This window comes from Plecotus auritus, assembly GCF_963455305.1.
Source record: "Plecotus auritus genome assembly, chromosome: 4".
NCBI lineage: Eukaryota > Metazoa > Chordata > Mammalia > Chiroptera > Vespertilionidae > Plecotus > Plecotus auritus.
In genome coordinates this window covers 70,695,197-70,716,500 of record NC_137775.1, presented here as the reverse complement: position 1 = coordinate 70,716,500, position 21,304 = coordinate 70,695,197, and the positions used below count along the sequence as shown (strand labels likewise).

The following is a 21,304-nucleotide window of genomic DNA, read 5'->3' as shown; positions in this document are numbered from 1 at the left end:
TTGAAACTTTGTAGCCTGGAGCGGAGCCAAGCCTTCTGCTTGCTCCGTGGCAGCAGCCATTTTTGGGGGGATTTATGTATCTTCTATAATTGAAACTTTGTAGCCTTAAGCAGAGGCCTGGGCCGGCCAGGGTGTGCGGAAAGCTTGGCTTCCTCCATCACCAGGGGCAACCCTAGCCTCCTGCTCTTTCCAGCTCCGTGGCTGCCGCCATTTCTGTTTGGATTTATGTATCTTCTATCATTGAAACTTTGTAGCCTTGAGTGGAGGCCTGGGCTGGCAAGGGCAGGCGGAAAGCTTGGCTTCCTCCATTGCCGGGGAAACCCAAGCCTCCCTCCTGCTCTCTGTGGCTGTAGCCATCTTGGTTGGGTTTATTTGCATATTCGCTCCTGATTGGCTGGTGGGCGTGGCTTGTGGACATAGCAGAGTGATAGTTAATTTGCATATTACTCTTTTATTATATAGGATATTTTTAAAGTAGAGATTGAATGTATTAAAAGATAAATGTTTTGTGGGGTTTTTCTGTTTTATGTTTACCTAGGGAAACTTTGGTGAACATGGAGCTGGTGGCCCAAAAGGAGAGAAGGTAATCAGATTTTCAAAATGAATAAAAACATCTGGGGTTTCAGACAGAGTCACACATTCACATATCCGGGGAGGTGCTGCTGCCACAGGGGTACTGTCCAGGGGCGGTCAGGTCTGTCAGGCACAGCCTCAGCCCGCCTCCTGCCCGGGGAAGCAGGATTGAAATCAGCTCCTCTGTGAAGATGGCTGACGGCAATTGCTACAAGGAAGGGAACACATGAAGTGGAAATACCTGTAACAGGGTAAATGAGTTAGGGCACAAGCCTCAGTTTATAATTAGATGCTTCATGTGTCCATGTAGGTGACAAAACCAATCTCTAGATCCCTTTAACAAAATGCCTCAGGCTCAGGCCCACTCTTTTTGTGTCTTCTTAAGTATCCAAATATAGCCTGTTGCGGAAGCATCTTTTTGGTGGTTTTATAATGTACAGTCATGGTTTGACCAAATAATTCTTTCAAAACAGTTTTAAAATTAAACTGCTGATGAATGTCCGATGCATTCTCATCATCATTCACAGGTTTAATTGTATTAGCTGTGAAGATGACAGATCCGCTTGCCCGCTCAGAAAGATGCTTCACTCCCATTTCATTCAGAAATTGTGATGACCTTGGATTCCGTGTGAATGTGCCATTGTGGGGGGGGGTGCGGGGGCGAGGGGGGAACACTATACATTAAATCTACAGACAGAGATGAGTGGGTTTGAAAATACTCTGAGGGAATGTGGCCTGTGAGTGCTACCTTCATTCATTCACCCAGTAAAAATCCTCTTGATTGAGGGCAGGGTATTTCGACATAAATCCAAGGAAATATGACTTCTGTGCCTTATAAATCAGTGCAGCCAATCTAGTCACAAGATCATACATCCATCACCAAAAAATACTGCTAAAAGATAGTTTCCACAGGAAGTTGGAGCTTCTCAGAGACTGGCCATTGAAAATGAAATTTTCTGCAAAAAAAAAAAATAAATAAATAATAAAACCTTGACATTCCTCAAAAGACAGCCAAAATATTTATTATACAGCAATAACAAGTCATTTGTGCATCTTGGATTGTACTGCTAGTACATTAGCACTATTTCCTGTAACCAAATAGCTTACAGAATTCCTATGCCACTGTAAAGAACACATTACATTCAAAGCAATTACTACTGGACACCTGCAAGCTAAAGGGGAGTGGGAGGAGCAAAATAAAGCCACAGAGCTTGTCACATAGGACAGCTGAGCAAAGAAGGGAGTTGTGGCACTTTTAAAGTATTTAAATGATGATTCATTTCTTGAAACAAAACAGCTGACTTCTGTTTTGCCATGTTCATTAGGAAACATATGTTACTTAGAAATTCTTAAGACCTCAATGATGAGAAATTTGATTCTGTGAAACAGGTGTATTTCAAGCTCTAAGGATCTTTTCTATTGCTCAAATTTTTTTTAATTGCTTCAGAGTCTTCAATGGAATTACAAAAGCCAGTGGCATGTCTGTCCCCTCCTCCCACTCAAAGAAATAACCTCTCGAAGAGTCTGCAGGGAATGTGATGCAAAACCTGATGTAAATGTACATATAAAATGATTTGTAAGAATTTTAATTAACAGGAGAAAGACTGTCAATAAATAATCCATAAAATAAACTAAAAAATGTTAAGCGTAGCATTTGCTGGAAGAGTGAAATCACCTCTCCCTTACACACATCACTGTTCTGAATCAATACATTGGTTTTTAAAATTATAATTCAGTTCAAGGGCCACTGTAGTGAGAATTTAAAGCTCCTGCAATCTGCTCGCACAGATTTGCTTGCACCTGTGGTGGACCCCAGTGGTTCCAAACCCTGGTTGCACCCTGGAATCACCTGGAAGGTTTTTAGAAAATACCATTGTTCAGTTTCCATCATGAGAGACTCTGATTTGGGGCACACCTCTGGTTCATCTGGGGTGGGTTACGTATCACTGTTATTTAAAAATACTGCACATGATTCTAACTGGTAGCCAGGGTTGAAAACCAGTGAGTGGTGGAAAGAGCATGGTCTTTGGGGCAAAAGTTGATTGTGTCATTAACAGCTGTGTCTCCTTGGGAAATTCACTTTATTTATCTGAGTATCAGTTTCCTCAGTTTCCTCATGTGAAAAATGGGTATAATGGTATCTAAACAAAGTTGACGTCAAGATTAAAAATAAAGGCGATGATATGAACTTACCTGAAAGCATAACACCTGACCCATGTTAAACCCCCACTAAAGACTTGTTCCTTTCTGTTCATCCACCCCAGACTTTCTCTCTTCTCATGAGGTCTCATATATTTCTTTTTGGTGTTACTAGGCGTTACCATCCTTAACACATGGTCTTGCTCATCATTTCATCTTCCACCGTCATTTTGACAGAGAAGGGACAGAATTTATGTTGTAGAATAAAAGATTTAACCAGAAGTACAATTTCAGCACCTAAATGACTTATCACTTCTCAATATGCTGATGGGCAAAACAGAATCACAAAACCAGCCAAATTTGGAACCCTGCCCCAGATGCACTAGAACAGACACAGTGGAATCTACACATGGGTCACTCCTGGTTTAGCAGCCACATCCTGTACCAAGTGTCAAGAGCACTAAGAGACAGGAAGGAACATGAAGGCATAGTGGTAGCCATCGATGGCAAATGGCACTCATGTTACATATCTACCAGTATTGAAATGATGATCTCTGCTCTGGACCTTGACTGCAACTAACTAAATGTGGTGAAGGAATAATGTGTTTGTAAGGTGATTAAGAAGAACTGCTTTTTTATAGAGACAGTGGGATAAGGTGGTGAATATTTAAAGACTTCTGAGAAATTGGCAGGGGTCTTTTGGGGCCACTGTCAAAGAGAAAAGATAACGCTACAAAAGCACCAAGTTTAAAAATAGCACCAAAAGTGTCCAGGGGCAGCCTTTTCTGAAGCTAAGTAAATTCATCACTTACCTTTCAACTCATATCCACAGTGACAAATCACTGAGCATCCATTTTAAATGTGAAAAACAACTCCACATGTGTCTAAGATTCGGGTATGAAATGCTTTTGTTTTCAGGATTTTATATGAGGGAATTGGTTCCTGCCATCTTTTTCTAAACCCAACCACATCAATGTACCAAACAGAGAGATGGATCAAAGTCTCTGTTGGGTCCTTCATCTACATTCCAAAGGAGACCTATTTACATCAGTTCAATGAATATGAGCTATGAATATAATTACTCTTCCTCCATGTTCATCCCCCCCTTCCCTTTTGATATTGAGCAGATGTGATTTTTATAGTCATTTCTAGACCTCCTCCCTGAATTCTACTTTAATTTTTTGCAGATCAGTCTAACTACTAGGAATATTTTCCTTCACTAGTGTGCACTGGGGATTTTAGCACCAACCAGATAGGTAATAGGATGGTCACACTGTACACCCTAGTGCTCATACTAGGACAACTATTTATTTCCTCTTTTAAACAAACACCAATTGGTCCCTGAAATGTATCTACCAATTTCTCCCTCTTTTTACTTTGGGTAGAATGTATTTTCTCTAAGGGGAAAATGCCTTCTCCTCACCTGTATTAAGTAAAGATTGGTGGCATATTGGATATTTAGATACTAGAAGGAAAAATAATTATATTAATAAAATCAAGATTAAATTTATGAAATATATTCCACAAATCTAAGAAACTCCTTAATAAAAACATGATCCTGTCTACTGATTACATATGACAAGCTCCCTCTTCCTCTAATCTAAAATCACAAAACACTGATTTGGATAGAAATCTAGAATTAAGCCAACATCTATTACAGGACTGTAATCAGTTTATACTTGAAGTATTTTGGGTAGACTATTGTTTGAGGCTTCAAAATAAACAAACAAATATGTCCATACAAGGGGACACATATAGAGATGTTCATTGAAGCCTTGTTTATAATGGAGAAAAGTTAGGGACAACCCAGGTGCCCATAAATGGGATATGGCTAAGCTCTGGTACGTTAGCATTATATAATGCCACTAGAGGCCCAGTACACAAATTCGTGCACCAGTGGGGTCCCTCGGCCTGGCCTGTGGGATTGGGCTTAAACTGGCTCTCCAACATCCCCCGAGAGGTCCCAGATTGCAAGAGGGCACAGGCCAGGCCAAGGGACCCTACCAGTGCATGATTGGGGTGAGAGGGACTGCGGGAGGGCTCCAGGGCATGTCCGGCCAGTCTTGCTCAGTCCTGATTGCTGGACCCCAGCAGCAAGCTAACCTACCAGTTGGAGCATCTGCCCCCTGGTGGTCAGTGCATGTCATAGCGAGCAGTTGAGCCACCTTAGCATATCATTAGCATATTACACTTTGATTGGTTGAGCGGCTGACCAGAGGACGGACACTTAGCATATTAGGCTTTTTTTTTTATAGGATAATTATATAACATTATATAATTCAACACTTATAATGAATGAATATGTATCAATAGAAATGGATATTTAAAAAAATATTCAGTGAAAAAAACAAGTCACAGGATGTTATATACAAGATAAAGCTATTTATGGAATTTGTTTTAAATATTCAGAATAATATATTGTTTATGATTTCACATATGTAGTAAAAGTACAAACATATGGACTAAAAATATGAGTACTAAATTCAAGAGTGTGGCTCTCCCTGGGACAGGAATGGAGAGGGAAATATAGGAGATACCTTCTTATTCTTTTTTTAAATTTTGGGGGCCTGGGACATGGAGGTTTGACATAATTCAACTTTATGTTTTCTGTATTTATTTTTTTAATAAAAAAATAGACAAGACAGGTGAGAAAAGTATAAGCCCAGAAACATCATTTTGCAAAAATGCTCTTGAGGTTAAGGAGAAAAAAACATTATGTAACTTCTAGCGGCTATGTTTATGGGATATACAAGTATGCCATAGTCAAGGATTTTGGTAAACACTAAAAAGTAGCACAGTGCTGAAGATTCCTCTGAAATCTGATTAGTGAGATATTTTCTTTCCACAAGAATTATTTCTAAAATTGTATTTTTTCAATTATATGTTGCATACAAATTCCTCTTCAAGATCTAAGACATCCTTAAACATTTCTAAGCTGTTGCTGTCACCACATTGACAAGAATATCTTCTTTGTCCATAGCCAATCATTTAAGCTGCAACGTAAATGCTGGAAACAGCTGAGAGACTCATTGTCTTCCTGTCTCTCCACTCCTCCATCTCCCCCCAGCTAAAAAAAGAAAGAACTGTCTGAAATAAAATGAGTCTGGATTATTGTGTCAGTTAAACAATCTGATGTCTTTAAGATCAAAAAAAATTTTTTGGTACAGCAGAGCAAAATTATAATTTTTTCTCCTCTAGATGTTCTTTTCTTGAAAAATAATTTTTGTTTCAGATTAATTTTAAGTACAGTGAATATTATGGATGTCTAAAAGACCTAAAGGCATTGTGAAGTGCTGACAAACACATTACTATGCAAGTAGCCTAACTCCATTCAGAACTTGTCATTGTCTCTTGGAGGATAATAGGTTAGAAGCAGCTCAAGCAATTAGTCTGACTCTGATCGTCACAACAGTACTCATCTCATCTGACCTCATGCAAAATCTCTCTTCTGCTTTTTTTTTGAAAGGGGGAAACTGGACAACCAGGATTTCCAGGGTCTGTTGGCCCTAAAGGTCAAAAAGGAGAATCTGTAAGTATTTTAGCTTTTAGGGCCAAGAAAGAATATCTAAAATGTAGAATTAAAAATGTTTTTCCTAATTAGCCTCACTTCTATATACCTTGGTTGCCCCTGCCATGGCCAAGAACGATAGCTCCAATATTTGAGCAAGCGCTCTATGCGAGGCACTAAGTCTTTTACTGTGCCAAGCCAGCACAGCCAAAGGGTTCGGTGAGCCTGAGGAGGGGCGGTGAAGGATTAAAGACAGACAGACAAGAGAATACAGCTGGGGCTCAGCGGATCTCCCATACCTGGATGAGGACACAGACAGACCTAGCCTGCAAGCCCAGGCTTTATTTTATAGTGAGATCAAAACAAGGGAAGTGGTCAACATGTTTACAATGTTCTTGTGAGTTTCACCTTGTTTTGGCAGCACTTGCTGCACCTCCCACAGCCCATTAGCTACTAGGAAGGAACTAGGGAGGGCTATAAGGTTAAGCTTAATTATGCTAAAAGGGCTCTGCCCTCCAAGCTGGGACTTGTTTGTGGCCCCGCCACAGGTCAGTCTGAGGCATAACCCCATAGCTGCTCCCTACATTTTACTTGTAGGGATTTAATTCTTTCAAAAGAAAACCACTTGAGGTAGGCTACTGTCACCCCAAGATGAGGAAACTGAGGCACAGAGAGGGTAAGTAACTTGCCCAAGGTTACACAGCTAGTAAGTCTTAAAGCCATGACTCCCACTTCAGTAGCCTGACTCTAGAACCAGTGTTTAAAAAACATTAAGCTGCCCTGCAATAACTAAATATTATAGCTGAAATGAGTAATTAAATCAATATATCTAAAGACTGGGGCTAATTTATCAAAAAAATTAGAAACGTGTCTATTTGCTCAAACAACTGCTCTCAGTATACTTCCTTAAGTTACTTTCCTTTCTTGGTTCTTGTAAGATCAAAATGGCCTCTCAAGCCACCTGTCAATGTTACTGAGGCCGGTTTCTTTAAAAACTTATTTTGTTGATGGTGGGGGAAAATATCTCACTATAGTACTCTTTGTATTCAAATAGGACCACATATAGAGATTACATGAATCCTAGTTACAAAAATAAGTTTTTTAAAATGCTGCTAAAACAAACAAACAGACAACCTATGGCAATCTTTATATGAATCAGCAAGAATCAGACTTAACAAATGTTTCATTTTTGTTAAAAATAAAATAATAAACAAAAAGGTCATACTTGTTGAAAATCACCTTTACTTTTCTTCACCAGGTTGAACAAAGGATATTGGTTCACCAGGGATAATGAATGACGAGTCACTAAAATGTCTGCATGCCAAACAGGAACAATTATTAATAGTATTCAATATTACAAAGCGAAACGTTCCCTGTGCTTCAGCTTTAAAAATCTAGCAATGACAGTAAACTTTCAGGCACCTTTAGAATGAGTGCTGTTACCCAGGTACCCTACATACTCCTACCTTCAGAGGTCATGCTTGCCCTTAGTATCAAGCCCAAACCTCCACCCCACCCTCTGCAGGAAGTAACAATCTTTAACAGGGTTCCCCAACTGGGTGTTCCCATGAATGTCTAGGAAACTCACATGTTCCATAAATCTAGTCTAGTGGTCACTGCCTCTTCCATCTGCCAACTCACTCCTGATGCTCCACACTTGACACTTCTTACCAACTCCTAACTCCTTCTCCAGGTCTCCACTGACTCCTCTCCAAGCTTGAACACTGACCCTTAATTTCCACATGACAGATGGCAGGCCTGGCAGTAAGATTTACTAAAATTCTACTGGAAAATCAGGGATGTGTATAGCAGAAAGGAAATACTTCCTGCTTCTCAAAGGTGCACTTGAATCACCTGGGGATCCTTTTGAAATGCTGGTTCTAATTCATTAGATCTTGGGTGGGGTCTGAGAAGTTGCATTTCTCACAGGCGCCCTGGCGGGGCTCCTGCTGTTGGTCCATGGGTCATGCTTAGAGTAGCAAGGACTGGAGGATTTCACAACTCCTCAGAGATTCCCGCTGGCTTTCCCTCCTACCACCAACATTTGGGGGCAGCCCACCCAGGTGAACAACCTTCTTTTCTTTTAACTCATCTTTTTGCAAGTTCCCTATTACTCCCTTAATTATACCACCTCCTTATACAACTTTGCTTGACATCCCCCCAACATAAAAAAGTACATTTTTACATGATTATGCAGAGAAGGTTAGCTTTCTATAGCCTCAGCATGTCTATTCTAGAACAGGATCTGGACTTGACTTTGCATAGTAACCAGAAGGTTCAAACAACTCATCCAAAAAGTTCAGGCAAATTAAATTCCGAACTTCCTATCTCAAATGGCAGTTTGTCCCCCACTACGGGACATTGAGAATTAGACTAAATGTCTACTGAAACGTATCAGAGCTAAAATATATGTAAGAGATCATCTAGTTGAATCCCATGATTTTATAGATAATGAAAGAGAAATTTTAAAAGGTAAGTGACTTGACCCAGACAGTAGCCATGGGAGTTAGACTAAGCATCAAGTCTCTAGACAAGCAGTTTACTGTTCTTGTGTGTTTTTTAAAACTAGTTACTTTAGTCAATGTGGCCTGATAGTGGCTCTAAATGAGCAATGACATAAGCAGTGTAATATAAGCAGAAATGAGCTGTTATATAAGCAGTGTTACCATTGCTTATATCTAATTAAGATCATCTCCTATCTTAAAAATCAAATAGATGTTTAAGAATTAAAGCTGAAAGGTAAGAATGTAAATAAAGCCCTGCTCTAATGTGAGAAATTAACCAATATTAAGAGATTTAATCATGTTGGCTAGATATTGGGGCATATTAGTAAGAGTAGGCGAGGTTATGCTAAGCAACAAATTATCCCTGAAATTTCTGTGGCTTAACCCAAGAAAGGTTATCTCTTGCTTGTGCTGCATGCCCAGCATGGTTCCGTTGGGAGAAATTGTGTGTGTGTGTGTGTGTGTGCGTGTGTGTGTGTATGTGTGTGTGTGTGTGTGTTCACCTTCTATGTGAACTGTGGAAAAGGAAACTTTGGCCTTGGGCAGCATTTCAATTTCAATTTGTCATCCACTCAGGATTCTCAAAATAGTATTAGAATGATTAGCTTATTGTTCATTTGGGAATATGGACGGTTTTTTGTAACTCATTCTCATATACTCCCTTTAAGCTGTACAGGGTACTGTGTGATATTCTGGATCCATTACAGAGGAGTGCCTGAACGGAGTCTGGGTTGCCCTGCAGGATATTCAATTTCAGTTCTGGAGAGTTTATTTCTAAAAGTGTTTGTAATTGATTCTGTTTTCTACCCATTTTCCTAGGGGGAACCTTTTACAAAAGGTGAAAAGGGAGATAAAGTAAGTGGATGTTTTATCACTATCTTGGGTTTTCTACTTCATTGATTTCTTTCTCTCTGATTCCTGGTATGTTTACTTTGGAGTCTAATAGATTTGATGAAAGAAGGTCCCTGAGCATTTTACTTTTTCCTCTGTGTATTTTGACTCTTTTATTTTGATAAATGAGAAATTTTAAACCTTGTTAAATTTTATCCTCTGATGACACTTTAACATCTGGTATGGGTAGAGTATATTTTTTTAACCCATTACTATTTGTGATTGGACATGAATCTTTTGAAATATACCCACTTCTTACCTAATAATAGACAAACATGTAAATTGACCGTACCTCCACTATGCCCACGGCCAATCAGAGTGAGTATGCAAATTAGAAGGCCAAAGATGGCGGCCACCCCACTGCTCCAGGCGTGGAGTGGCCAGGCGGGGCAGGATGCCTGCTATGAGAGGGAGGGCAGGTGGCGAAGGGATCTACAGGAGTGGAGTGCTGCAGTGAAGACAAGACTGCAGACTCCGGAGTCTGCAGCGAAGACGAAGATGGCAGACTCCAGCTGGAGTCTGCAGCAAAGACAAAGACTGCAGTCTGCAGCAAAGATGGCAGACTCCGGAGTCTGCAGCAAAGACAAAGACGGCAGACTCGGGCCAGAGCGAAGTTCCCGAGTGCCGGAGGAAAACCGGTGCTGGAAGCCAAGGGAAGGAAGGCCTATTGCACGAATCTCTTCATGCAATGGGCCTCTAGTAAGATATATAAAATACAAAATACAGTTTTTTCAAAAATTATCTTAGTGATACAAATTGTATTTATCAACCAGGATAATTTTATCAAAATGGTCAATAATAAGTCATGGGAAATATAAAAGCAAACTTAGTATTGCCAATATCATTGTCTTGTGTATAACCTTTATTTTTTCTGTGTTTTTTTTTAATTAAGTACATATACCTGATAGTAGAATCACCATGACATAGCAACTTCAATTCTACTCTTCTTTACCTCCTCATCTGAATTTTTAATTCTCTGAGATAAAAGATTAGCCTATGGCAAATTGTAACAATGTTAGCTGAGTGAAGAAGGCAGTTATTGCTAATGGAATGTGATGAACGTGATGATTACAGTGTCAAAAGCAACACTGAGAAAAAAATTTACAAAGAAAAAAAGAAAAGAAAAATATTGTTTATTTATTAGCAATAAGTATTTTAAATAGTGTTTTAGAATGAACCCTCCTTGACTTCGTCATGTCTTCCATAATTCCCCCTTCATTGTATGCTAATTAGTGGAAATGCAAATAAATTCATGACAAGAGATGCTCATCTCCATCTGAATTTAAGCATTATATATATATACTGATTATTTTATTTACAGGGAGAACCAGGGATAATAGGATCACAAGGAAGAAAGGTAATCTCTGACATTCTTCAATTGCATCTCCAATCTAATGATAATGTGAAAATCAAAGTAACCAGTTTAATTTCCTTTTCACTCCTTTGCTTAGGGTGAACCTGGAGATCCTGGTCCCCCCGGTTTAATAGGAAGCCCAGGACTAAAGGTATATAAGAAATAACTGAAATAAAGGAGGAAATAATTTTGGAGTTATCACCATTTCTATGTGAAACAAGGTAGTCTAGTGCCACTCATTTTCTTCACAAATGTTCTCAGAGGCTTTATCATGTTTCCATGGTGATTTCCCCTCATAGGCTGCATTTATTACACACACAGTAGCTGTGCCTTTTGATTTACAATAGGGATTTAAATTCTTTTTCAGAACATATTCACAATAGCATCTCTAAAGTGTCAAGAGTAAACAATGTGAGCTAAATCTATGGCCCTGAACTATTTTCTTAAAGTAAGTAGGATTAAGGGTTCAATTTCTAAGCCAAAATTGTGCATCCCTGAGATGCTTGAGTTCCCCATCTGGGACCTGGGGAAGTGTCCCAAGAAAGCCCCCCTGTTGGGAGGTGGGGGAGAGATTCACATGAGATGCTCCCACCAACAGGTAAGGCAAGTTATCCAGGCCTCACCTGCTGATGAAATCCATTAAAATAAGAACATCTTAAAGCTCTCTTGTAAGCCCACAGCACATTTCAGTGTTATTCAGAGAAGGTAGGCGGGTGGAAGGTCCACATTTCTACAGATATAAGTCACACCATGTTTTATATATATTCAGGTACATTTTTTAGACAAGTTAAAAAGTACATGTCACCTTCTACTTTAGGGTCAGCAAGGACCTGCAGGCTCTATGGGACCCAGAGGACCACCTGGAGATATTGTATGTATTAGTAGATACAAGTGTCTTTGATATTTGAAAATTAAATTGAGACTGAGACTTGTTTTAAAGAATCTCAACATCTGTTCATGTGACTGAGTTATACTGCATTTTTCAAAGTCATAGGTCATCTCTACCACTAAAGTGATCATAGCAGCCTGTGTCTAACTGCATTTCTTAGCTCAGTTTGTCATATATATCTCATTTTGCTTGTCTGCCTCTGAATAATTCATGTATATGGGGTCTCTGATGCTCATGTATGTGAAGTTCCCATACGTATGTATATAATTAAATTTGGTTGTTTTTCTCTGGTTAAAAACAACATTATCATAGCTAATGTCAAGGGCTATGGTGGAGGCTAGTACCTGCATATATTTATGTGAGGTCTTTTCTAATATCAGTAGCCTAATAAATTGGTCTTTGGGACACAAGTTAACTAAATTATCATTTTTATATGATTGTCATTGGTCTACCAATAGTAAAGGAGATGGGAAACATCGAAAGAAATAAGAAAAAGCAAGAAAGAAAGCAAGCATTTCCATTATGCATTGCCTTGGTTCAGTTCTCCATCCAAAAAAAGAAAAAGATATTTCCGAAACTTCTGTTGTTCTTTCTTGTGTGAGCCTCCCAAAAGAACAAGTCTTTTGGCTGAAAATATTTCTGTAATGCAATTGGAGAAAGGTCCTCAGGTTGCATTATAACCTATCTTTAGTGGACTCATTCTCCCTCTTTCTCTCTCTCTCTCTCTTCTCTCTCTCTTCTCTCTTCTCTCTTCTCTCTTCTCTCTTCTCTCTTCTCTCTTCTCTCTTCTCTCTTCTCTCTTCTCTCTTCTCTCTTCTCTCTTCTCTCTTCTCTCTTCTCTCTCCTCTCTCTCTCTCTCTCTCTCTCCCCCCTTAAATGCACTTTTCTATCCATGCCTCCAAGTAAGCCATTTGTCCCATGGACTACCTCCCTAGCCTTCTGAGCTGAGACATACCAACAGTCATCACTTGAGCAAAACAAGAAAAATGCTTGCCCATATCTTCTTGGAAACTGATCTCTGTTTGGCCACAATTCCAGTACCCTCTAGACAAGTATTAGAATCTCTCCTTTGGTCATCACCTTGGAGACAGCTCCATGAACCCTTGCTCTGTTTTGCATGCTCCAGAGGTCTATCTTATAGTGCATTTTGTTCTGCTCCATACTTTGAGCATTCAGTTCATAGAACTAAGCTTTTTGTTGATCCCCCAAGGCAGTGAATGCACCATTACAGGTGTCCCTAGTGAAGAGATCCGGAAAGAGAAAAAATGTTGGTGGCACAGATGGAGCCACAAGATGCCCATGAAGTAAAGGGAAGTGATAGTGGCTGAAGCTAAAAAAGAGAACAAAATCAAAAGGAGAAGGGCCCCTGTTGCTGAAATATAGTAAAAGCATATTTTTCTATTTACCCCATTGCCCTTCTGAATCATGTGATGCTATCAATCATCATGATCCCACCCCTTCTTGGCAATATTTGGTTCAATTCTCCCTTGTTTAGTTTCTTTCCCACTATATCCCAGTTACTTCCCTTGAAATAACATATTTTCACTAAAATTTTTCCTCTCTAAAATATCAAAATCAACCCATCCCCACACACTTTATATATTGAAGTTCTGTTTTCCTGACAAAGACTCAGATAAAAATTCTATCTAATAAAGAGGGAATATGCTAATTGACTATCATACCCTCACAAGATGGTAGTGTCCACAGCCAACAGAGAGGGAATATGCTAATTGACTGCCACACTCTCATAAGATGGCATGTCCACAGCCACAAGATGGTGGCACCCAGTCCCCTCAGCCCCGCCTCATCCAGCCTCAGTTCCCCAGTACCCTCAGCCCCGCTGGGGAAGGCAGTTGGGGGCAATTGGGCTGGCAGGGGAGGACAGTTGGAAGCTATTGGGCCGGCAGGGGAGGGAAGTTGGGGATGATCATGCCGGCAGGGGAGCAGTTAGGCGTCAATCAGGCCAGCAGGGGAGCGGTTAGGGGCTATCAGGCTGGCAGGCAGAGTGGTTAGGGGCAATCAGGCAAGCAGGCAGGCAAGTGGTCAGGAGCCAGCAGTCCTGGATTGTGAGAGGGATGTTTGATTGCAGGTTTCGGGATCCCTACGGGATCGGGCCAACTGGCAGTCGGACATCCCCAAAGGGGTCCCAGATTGGAGAGAGTGCAGGCTGGGCTGAGGGACACCCCGTCCCCTGTGCACAAATTTCATGCACCAGGCCTCTAGTGTCATTATAATAAGAGATGTTCTAATTGCTATTTCCCTTTAATTCTAAATTGTCTAGGGGTTGCCAGGAGAACATGGTATCCCAGGAAAACAAGGCATTAAAGGAGAAAAGGTATAGCTTCCATTTTACTCATTGTGCATATTAAATGGCTAAGGCAGAGGAAGAAGCAGAGGGTCAAAGGGCATTGGGGGAGTGAAAGAACAGGACTCAGGACTAGGCTGCCAGGATTATGAAGGGAAGTGACAGCCACATAAACCATGGGGTGAATAATGTTATCCATTTGTGGCAGCCCTGGTTCTGGCATAAAAACACAATCTGACAAAATGAACTAACTCAGAGAGGAAGAACTCAGGACTCAGAAAGTCTGCTTCAGACTCAGCTGCTTACTCTGATATGGACCTAAGAAGTCTCAATCTTTCAGGGCCTGTTTCTTGATGTCTATGTGGAAATAGTATATTAGTGTTGAACCATTTCTGGGGAATAACTTAAAGAAAGCATAAAGATCAGCTAACGAGTTTTATGAATAAATGCCTTTATTGTGCATATATTTATGCACATAAATATGTCATGATACTGCAAAATTTATTGTTAACATAACTCACTATAAAATCTAAATGCACTTAAGATAACTAGAACAGTGCCTAGCATGAATTAGGCACTTACTAAATATTGTAGAAAGAGTGAATGAATGAAGTTTGACTGGCTATAATGACAATTTAAATCAGTGGAAACTACTGCCTCCACACCTCCCACCATGAACCTGGACAAGGAAGTAAGAATCTTACCGTGTTTTCCCCAGGGAGATCCAGGTGGTATTATAGGCCCTCCTGGGCTTCCAGGTCCAAAAGGTGAGGCTGGTCCTCCAGGGAAAAGCCTGCCAGGAGATCCAGTAAGTACCAGCTCTTTTATTAATATTTCCCTGGAAAGATTGTTAGTTATCCTCTGTGTGCTCCCAGTTTCAGATCAGAAGTACAGAATCATGTTTAGATCTGCAGAAAAATAAATATTCATCTTATTCTTCAGCTTAGAGACCTAATCTCTTTGGAAATTTTATGCAAGCAAAGGCCTTTCTTCTGAAGAAAATGCACATACATGCTCCATCTTACAGCCAATTTTGGAAGCTTCACAGGCCCACTCTGCAGAAGGCATAGATTCTTTAGGGATCTATGAAGCCTAGTAAGGAACACCAGTTTTAAAAAATAAACCTTGCTAGGACACTATGTTAAAACAGAAGAACTGCCTGAATTTTCCTTTCTGGGGCTCTGCAGGTGTGGCCACAGGTGGTCATCTGAAGAAAGTGTCCTGCTGGTCCAGGCTGTTTCCAAGACATAGAAAACTGGTTAGCTGGGAAAATCTAACCAGTATGCCTGTTTTATATGCATTTTTCTCATCCCCTTTGACCTTTTATATTAATTAATAATGATAAATAGTTCTCAGTATCAGATGCCTTTTAAAGATGAAAAGGCATTTTTTTTTAATATATTTTATTGATTTTTTACAGAGAGGAAGGAAGAGGGATAGATAGTCAGAAACATCGATGAGAGAGAAACATCGATCAGCTGCCTCCTGCACACCCCCCACTGGGGATGTGCCCGCAACCAAGTCACATGCCCTTGACCAGAATCGAACCCAGGACCCCCCAGTCCGCAGGCCGACGCTCTATCCACTGAGCCAAACCGGTTTTGGCAAGATGAAAAGGCATTTTAATGTAACTATATAAAACCCATACCCTAGTGAAATTTGTATTCCTTGTTTATTATTATTTTATAGAAAAGGGTTTATTCAAGAAAGATGAAGAGCAATAACTATTTTTTAGTTAATAACTTCTTAAATGTTATTAATCTTTTTAGAAAAAGAAATGTATGCACCTTTTTTATTCTTTTAGGGATTAGATGGAAATCCTGGAGCACCTGGGCCCCGTGGGCCAAAGGTATAAAAAGATCATAGACAATTTTTAAAGAATTACTCATTAATATAATACAGCCATAAAGCTTACATCCCTTGGGCACTACACTAACAGAAGCACCTCGTTTCCAGGGTGAAAGAGGACTACCTGGTGTCCATGGCTCCCCAGGTGACATAGGCCCACCAGGGGTCGGAATTCCTGGCCGAACAGTAAGTGAAATTCAATTGAGTTTTTGAAACCCTGTTGATTCCAATATTGTGAAACAAAATCCAGTGACAAATTTCAAAAGGAGAAAAGAATAAAAGGGTCTGAGAAGGAAATACCAATAAACACTGGGCAGAGGGAGAGAATTAAAGGGCACTGAGGTTACGTTACAAAGCACAGAGGGGTCACTCAGTGTGTGACTTACAGGGCAGATCACACATACACTGATTTCGGAATAGAAACAGTTACCTAACCTTTTATTCCTCTATTCTATATACTAAAAAGTACAAGTGAATGTTTGTACGATTATCAAAATACCTACTATTAGGTTATTATAGATTACTATTTGCTTTTAAATAGAATAAAATAAAAAGTTAATATTTAAAGTGAATGGAGTATGTATGAATGGGATGATATGCAACATCTCTAAGTATTATCTTAAAGAATAGAGAAGTTGTTTTTAATAGTTAAGACAAAGAATAGGCAGGTTTTTTTGCATGTTTTAGCTATAAGGAGAGTGCCTTATGGTAATAATGACCAGGGTATGCATACTTGCTAACTAAATAATAATAAGCAATAAAGCTTTTTATTTGCTATTTTAAAAACACAAAGATTCTGGGCCAATAAAAGTGGAATGCATGCTTATATTAATGACATTTGGGAAATTGCTCTTGTAATGAAGTTATGAGAGCTAAAAGGAGGTGTCAGTAGTGAAGTCAGTTGTGTGTTGACTGCTGTTTGATTTTCCAGGGCAAGACTATCAAAGACCACTGGAGATTAAACAAAGTAAAAGAAAGTAGATCAGAAAATTATTAGGGGATTGGAGGAGGTTGAAGCAAAAAATAAAAAGAACACAGTGCAAATAGACAGGGAGCAAAAGTAGCTTTGACAATAACAGTGCTGTGAATATTTATATAAAAAATAAGAAAAGGAAAGGTCTGTGAGCCGTTACTGACTCCAGCTGCGGGGAAACCAGCTCTTTACTTACTTGGTTGTCACTTCCTCATTCAGTGGTCCATGGTCACATACTAGACTTAGAGCTGTCATCATTAGGGTCACTGATCATCACCCAGCCTCGTTCTAGTTACCCCAAATTCTGATTTGTTGAAGTAGAAACAGACAGCTGACTAATGTTTTACTTCCTACTCCTGTCACTGGACACCAGTTCTGGAAATTTCTTCAAACAGAGAAATGACACAAAGTAGAAGCAGGAGAAGGAAGCCCTGATCCAGTTACCTGGTGGGCAGTCAGTTTCTGAATAGGTAGAATTTGGATGCATTGTCTGTGCGTTCATGAGGGTACAGGGACAGATGATGGTGATGAGAGAGCAATACCATTGGCACCTGAGCCAAACCATGTGGATCTTTCTAGAAACAGGCATCTAGTGAAGTGTTTACCTGTCACCCAAAAGTCTGGGCTGACTTTGCAGAGAGTTTTCAGGGTGTGCCTGGTGGCCAGCTGTGTGGTTCCACTTAAATATCCATACTTAGCCCTTTATCCCCCTTGGATAATTTATGGACATTCCTGGCAGAATTCTGATCATTGCATCTCATTCTACTTAGGGCTCCCAAGGACCAGCTGGAGAGCCAGGTATTCAGGTAAGCTACTTAATCAAGTTATTAGGCACAGCAAATCCAGCTTGCTGACTTGGGGGAAATTACTTAAAGACCATCCTCTTAACTCACTGTTTCCCTCCTTTTCCAGGGTCCTCGCGGTCACCCTGGATTGCCAGGAACTCCAGGGAATGATGTAAGGACAGCCTTGACCGACTCCTCCCCCACAACCTGTCTAATCTGCACCTGTTCCTCTGTGCCAAGATGTGAACATGTTTCTGTTTTCAGGGAACTCCAGGGAGGGATGGAAAGCCAGGTCTGCCAGGCCCCCCAGGTGACCCGGTATGTCAACAGACTGCCTGATTTATGTATCTTTAATACACCCAGAAGCCAAACAGCCTACCAAGCAAGTTTTGCTGTCCAAACTAATTAGAATGCTCGGTGACTGCCTGGTGATTTTGTTTGTCCCCATTATTTTGTAGAGGGGGGAAACGTCAAGCTGTGTCAGCATTTTTGCGTGTGTGATGAATATTTACTTCCTAAGGGTATAATTCAGCTGTACAATTTTTGCCCCAGGCTGAGCCTTGGCATATAATGTCTCAATCCCATGGAAAATTGAGTTAAAATCTATAGCCACAATTTCTGTTCTTTCTAATGCTAGACTAAATGAATTTCATTTCTCTAAATGGAAGTTTGCAGGTAAGTTACTTACAATATGGTATGTAGCCATTGATTCTGTGGCTTTAAAATGCTGAAATGATTAGATTACAAAAAGTATCTTGAGTGGGCTGTTACAAAATGAGTTTAGGCACTAATTGTGTGTTCCAAAGTTTTATTTTAGCTTAAATCTTGCTTTGAGCGACAGAGAAATCTTTAAATAGCCTCAGATTCAGCAGCTATAATTTGAGAGGCCATATGGGACATGACATTGTATTAAGAGTTTCGTATAATAAAATCCAAATCTGGCCTCTCAGTTCTAAGCCTCACAAATCCTTCTAGTTCCCACACTGGCTGGGCCCTGTGTGCCTTTATAAGCTACATGCGGAGGCACGTTTCAGCTGTACTTGAACTCCACCACTGAGTGAATCACGGTGCATCATCTGGGAATCTTGTAAAGTGTTACTTGGGTTTACAGTGTCTCTTTGAAGGGACAATTTAAGGCATGAGGCCAAAACACTGCCTGAATTCCCTCCGGATCTGTCTTGCCCATGCCTTAAGCCACATATAGGCTCTTTTAAGTTTCAGTGAGAAAGAACTTCAAGGCTAACTCAGCCTGTAATTTTTACATTTTTCAACAGCTTGATAATTTGCCTGGCAGAGGAGTGATTTTCTTTGAATAAATGATTTACCTTTATGCATTATTTAAAACGTTAACAATAAATTGCTTCTCAGCGTTTTGGCTAAGATCAAGTGTAAAACCAGTAATATGTTAGGGTTAGCATAAAGGTTGCCATGGTCATGAAGATATAAAATAGAGACACAGAATCAAAGCAATAATGTGCATGTGTTTGGTTGTTCGTAGTAGAGGAATAAAGAGTATTTCTTTAAAATGTCTACATTGTGTTGAACGTTTGCATCATATTGTGTGCCTGTATAAATACATGGATCTGCTTCTTTCTCAACCACAGATTGCACTTCCTCTCTTGGGAGACATCGGTGTTTTGCTCAAGGTACTTTGTTGCTATGTAAGAAATTACATGTTAATTTCCAGGAAAAATCAGAAAGGAATCTTTATAAGAAATTGAGTTAATTGCTTAGCCTGAACTAAAATTCCATTTTTAAGTGGCAGAACATCTATAAGATAGAAAAAAGGAATATGTATTTTTATGTACCTTGCGCCCTTTATACTAATTCTTCTACTCTCTCCTTCATCACCACCCTCCCATTTTGGGTGTAGAAGGGCGGGGGAAGGGAGAGATGGTGGTACTGAGATGAACCACAGGGAAGGAATCCTGTCACTGACACCCTTGAGTAGATAATTCTCTCCTCTCTTAACGGGTGTTTACTCACCCTGGCTCACCACTGAGAAACCTAATCCTTCTCCCTGTATCTGCCGTGGCCAGATCCAGGATGAAAACCAGTGCTTCTCAATAAACAGCTTGATTGCAAGGCTGAGGTTTGATATCATAGGAGTTTACAAAATGAACTCTCAAGTTCCAAAGCCAACAATTGCCTTAACACCTGTTACTCTGTCAAATAAAAAGTATGTCTACTTCTTTCCTTCTCAGAGGGAATAAATCTTGCTGCCATTTTTCTCTAATACTTTCCTGTGTTTTATTTGTAGAACAGATGGGAGGGAATGATAATGGGACATCCATAGCTCTATGTACTTGCATTTCTTCATGGTATGCTAAGATAGAGTGAACCCACTTGAAAATCTGATTCTTTACATTATATTCAAATGTTAATGTGTTTTATCTGTCTGTGTGTGAATGGACAGTGTATAAGTGTATACATACAGAGAGAGACACATACATTTGGGCTATGTGTGTGTATATGTGATTTATTTTATATTTCTGGCATTTACCCAATGTTCTGTACAATTATTTACATAGTAGTAGGCAGGCAGGAATATTTGTTGAATTCAAAACGCTCAGGAATTCTAGTATATGTACTTGTTAGGTGACTAAAGTTTTGAGAATAGATATATATAAATGTAAATATGAATTTCAATATGATTATATATAAAAATATATTATAGATGTTTTTAAAACCTTCAAAGGCCAATAAGTCAGAAAAGAATATTTATGGGAATTTCAGGAAGATCTTATATTTATTGAGTTACAATTACATGCCAGGCAGTGTGCTGCTCTACTTATGTAATCTCACTTAATTTTACAACAACCCTGTTAGTTCAGACTGTGGTCGTATCCCCGTTCTGTAGATGAGGGACTGAAGTTCCCAGCAGTTAAGTAACTTGCTCAGAGTCACACAGCTCATAAGTATAACATGAACATAGGAATACAGGTCCTCGGACATTGTCTCAGTTCTTTACAATGCAGTAATGTTGTAAATAGCAGAATTGTGTTATACCATTCCAAAATAGCTAGGGTTCTTTACTGCAAGGATCAAAAATTTATACACTTAAGCAGAAATGAATATCCCGATGGGATATGGGGTGGCTCAAAAAGACGGAATAGGCTCTGACATGGTGAGGGATCAGGACTGCAAGGCTCTTGGAATTTAGACAGTTTCATCAGGGCAGCATCCCTCTAATAAAGCTCTCTGCCATTCTTCCAGTCCTAGCATCTCAGCTGAGGCTCTGAGACTCAGGAGAGCAGATTGGCAAGAGGCAGGCAGGACGTGTTGACTGATAGTCCCAACAAACTGTATTCAATAGAATAGGAAAGCATGTAGTTCCCCAAAGCAAAATCTAATACAGGAATTTAGTTGGGGATTGGCTCTATTAGGCCAACTTAATAATGCCATTTTAAATCCTGACCCTGTTACTCAACTCATTAATTTTCCTTCTCTGTCTTGAGTCTTTAGCAAATTTGGTCATCCTGATTTCTGTTTTCAAAAATACCTTTGATTAAAGTATTGAAAAGAGCTGAAATAA

At 39.8% G+C, this 21,304-nt stretch overlaps 1 protein-coding gene across 1 annotated transcript in view; it reads left to right on the top strand.

The window, feature by feature from the left end:
* Positions 1 to 21,304, top strand: part of COL19A1 (collagen type XIX alpha 1 chain) — a 325,830-nt gene that overhangs the window by 253,278 nt on the left and 51,248 nt on the right. The window contains 14 exon segments of the mRNA XM_080665043.1: positions 539 to 583; positions 6,179 to 6,241; positions 9,544 to 9,579; positions 10,937 to 10,972; positions 11,067 to 11,120; positions 11,787 to 11,840; positions 14,140 to 14,193; positions 14,882 to 14,971; positions 15,968 to 16,012; positions 16,120 to 16,197; positions 17,755 to 17,790; positions 17,897 to 17,941; positions 18,034 to 18,087; positions 19,374 to 19,415. Of these exon segments, the coding sequence (XP_080521169.1) occupies positions 539 to 583; positions 6,179 to 6,241; positions 9,544 to 9,579; positions 10,937 to 10,972; positions 11,067 to 11,120; positions 11,787 to 11,840; positions 14,140 to 14,193; positions 14,882 to 14,971; positions 15,968 to 16,012; positions 16,120 to 16,197; positions 17,755 to 17,790; positions 17,897 to 17,941; positions 18,034 to 18,087; positions 19,374 to 19,415 (732 nt within the window).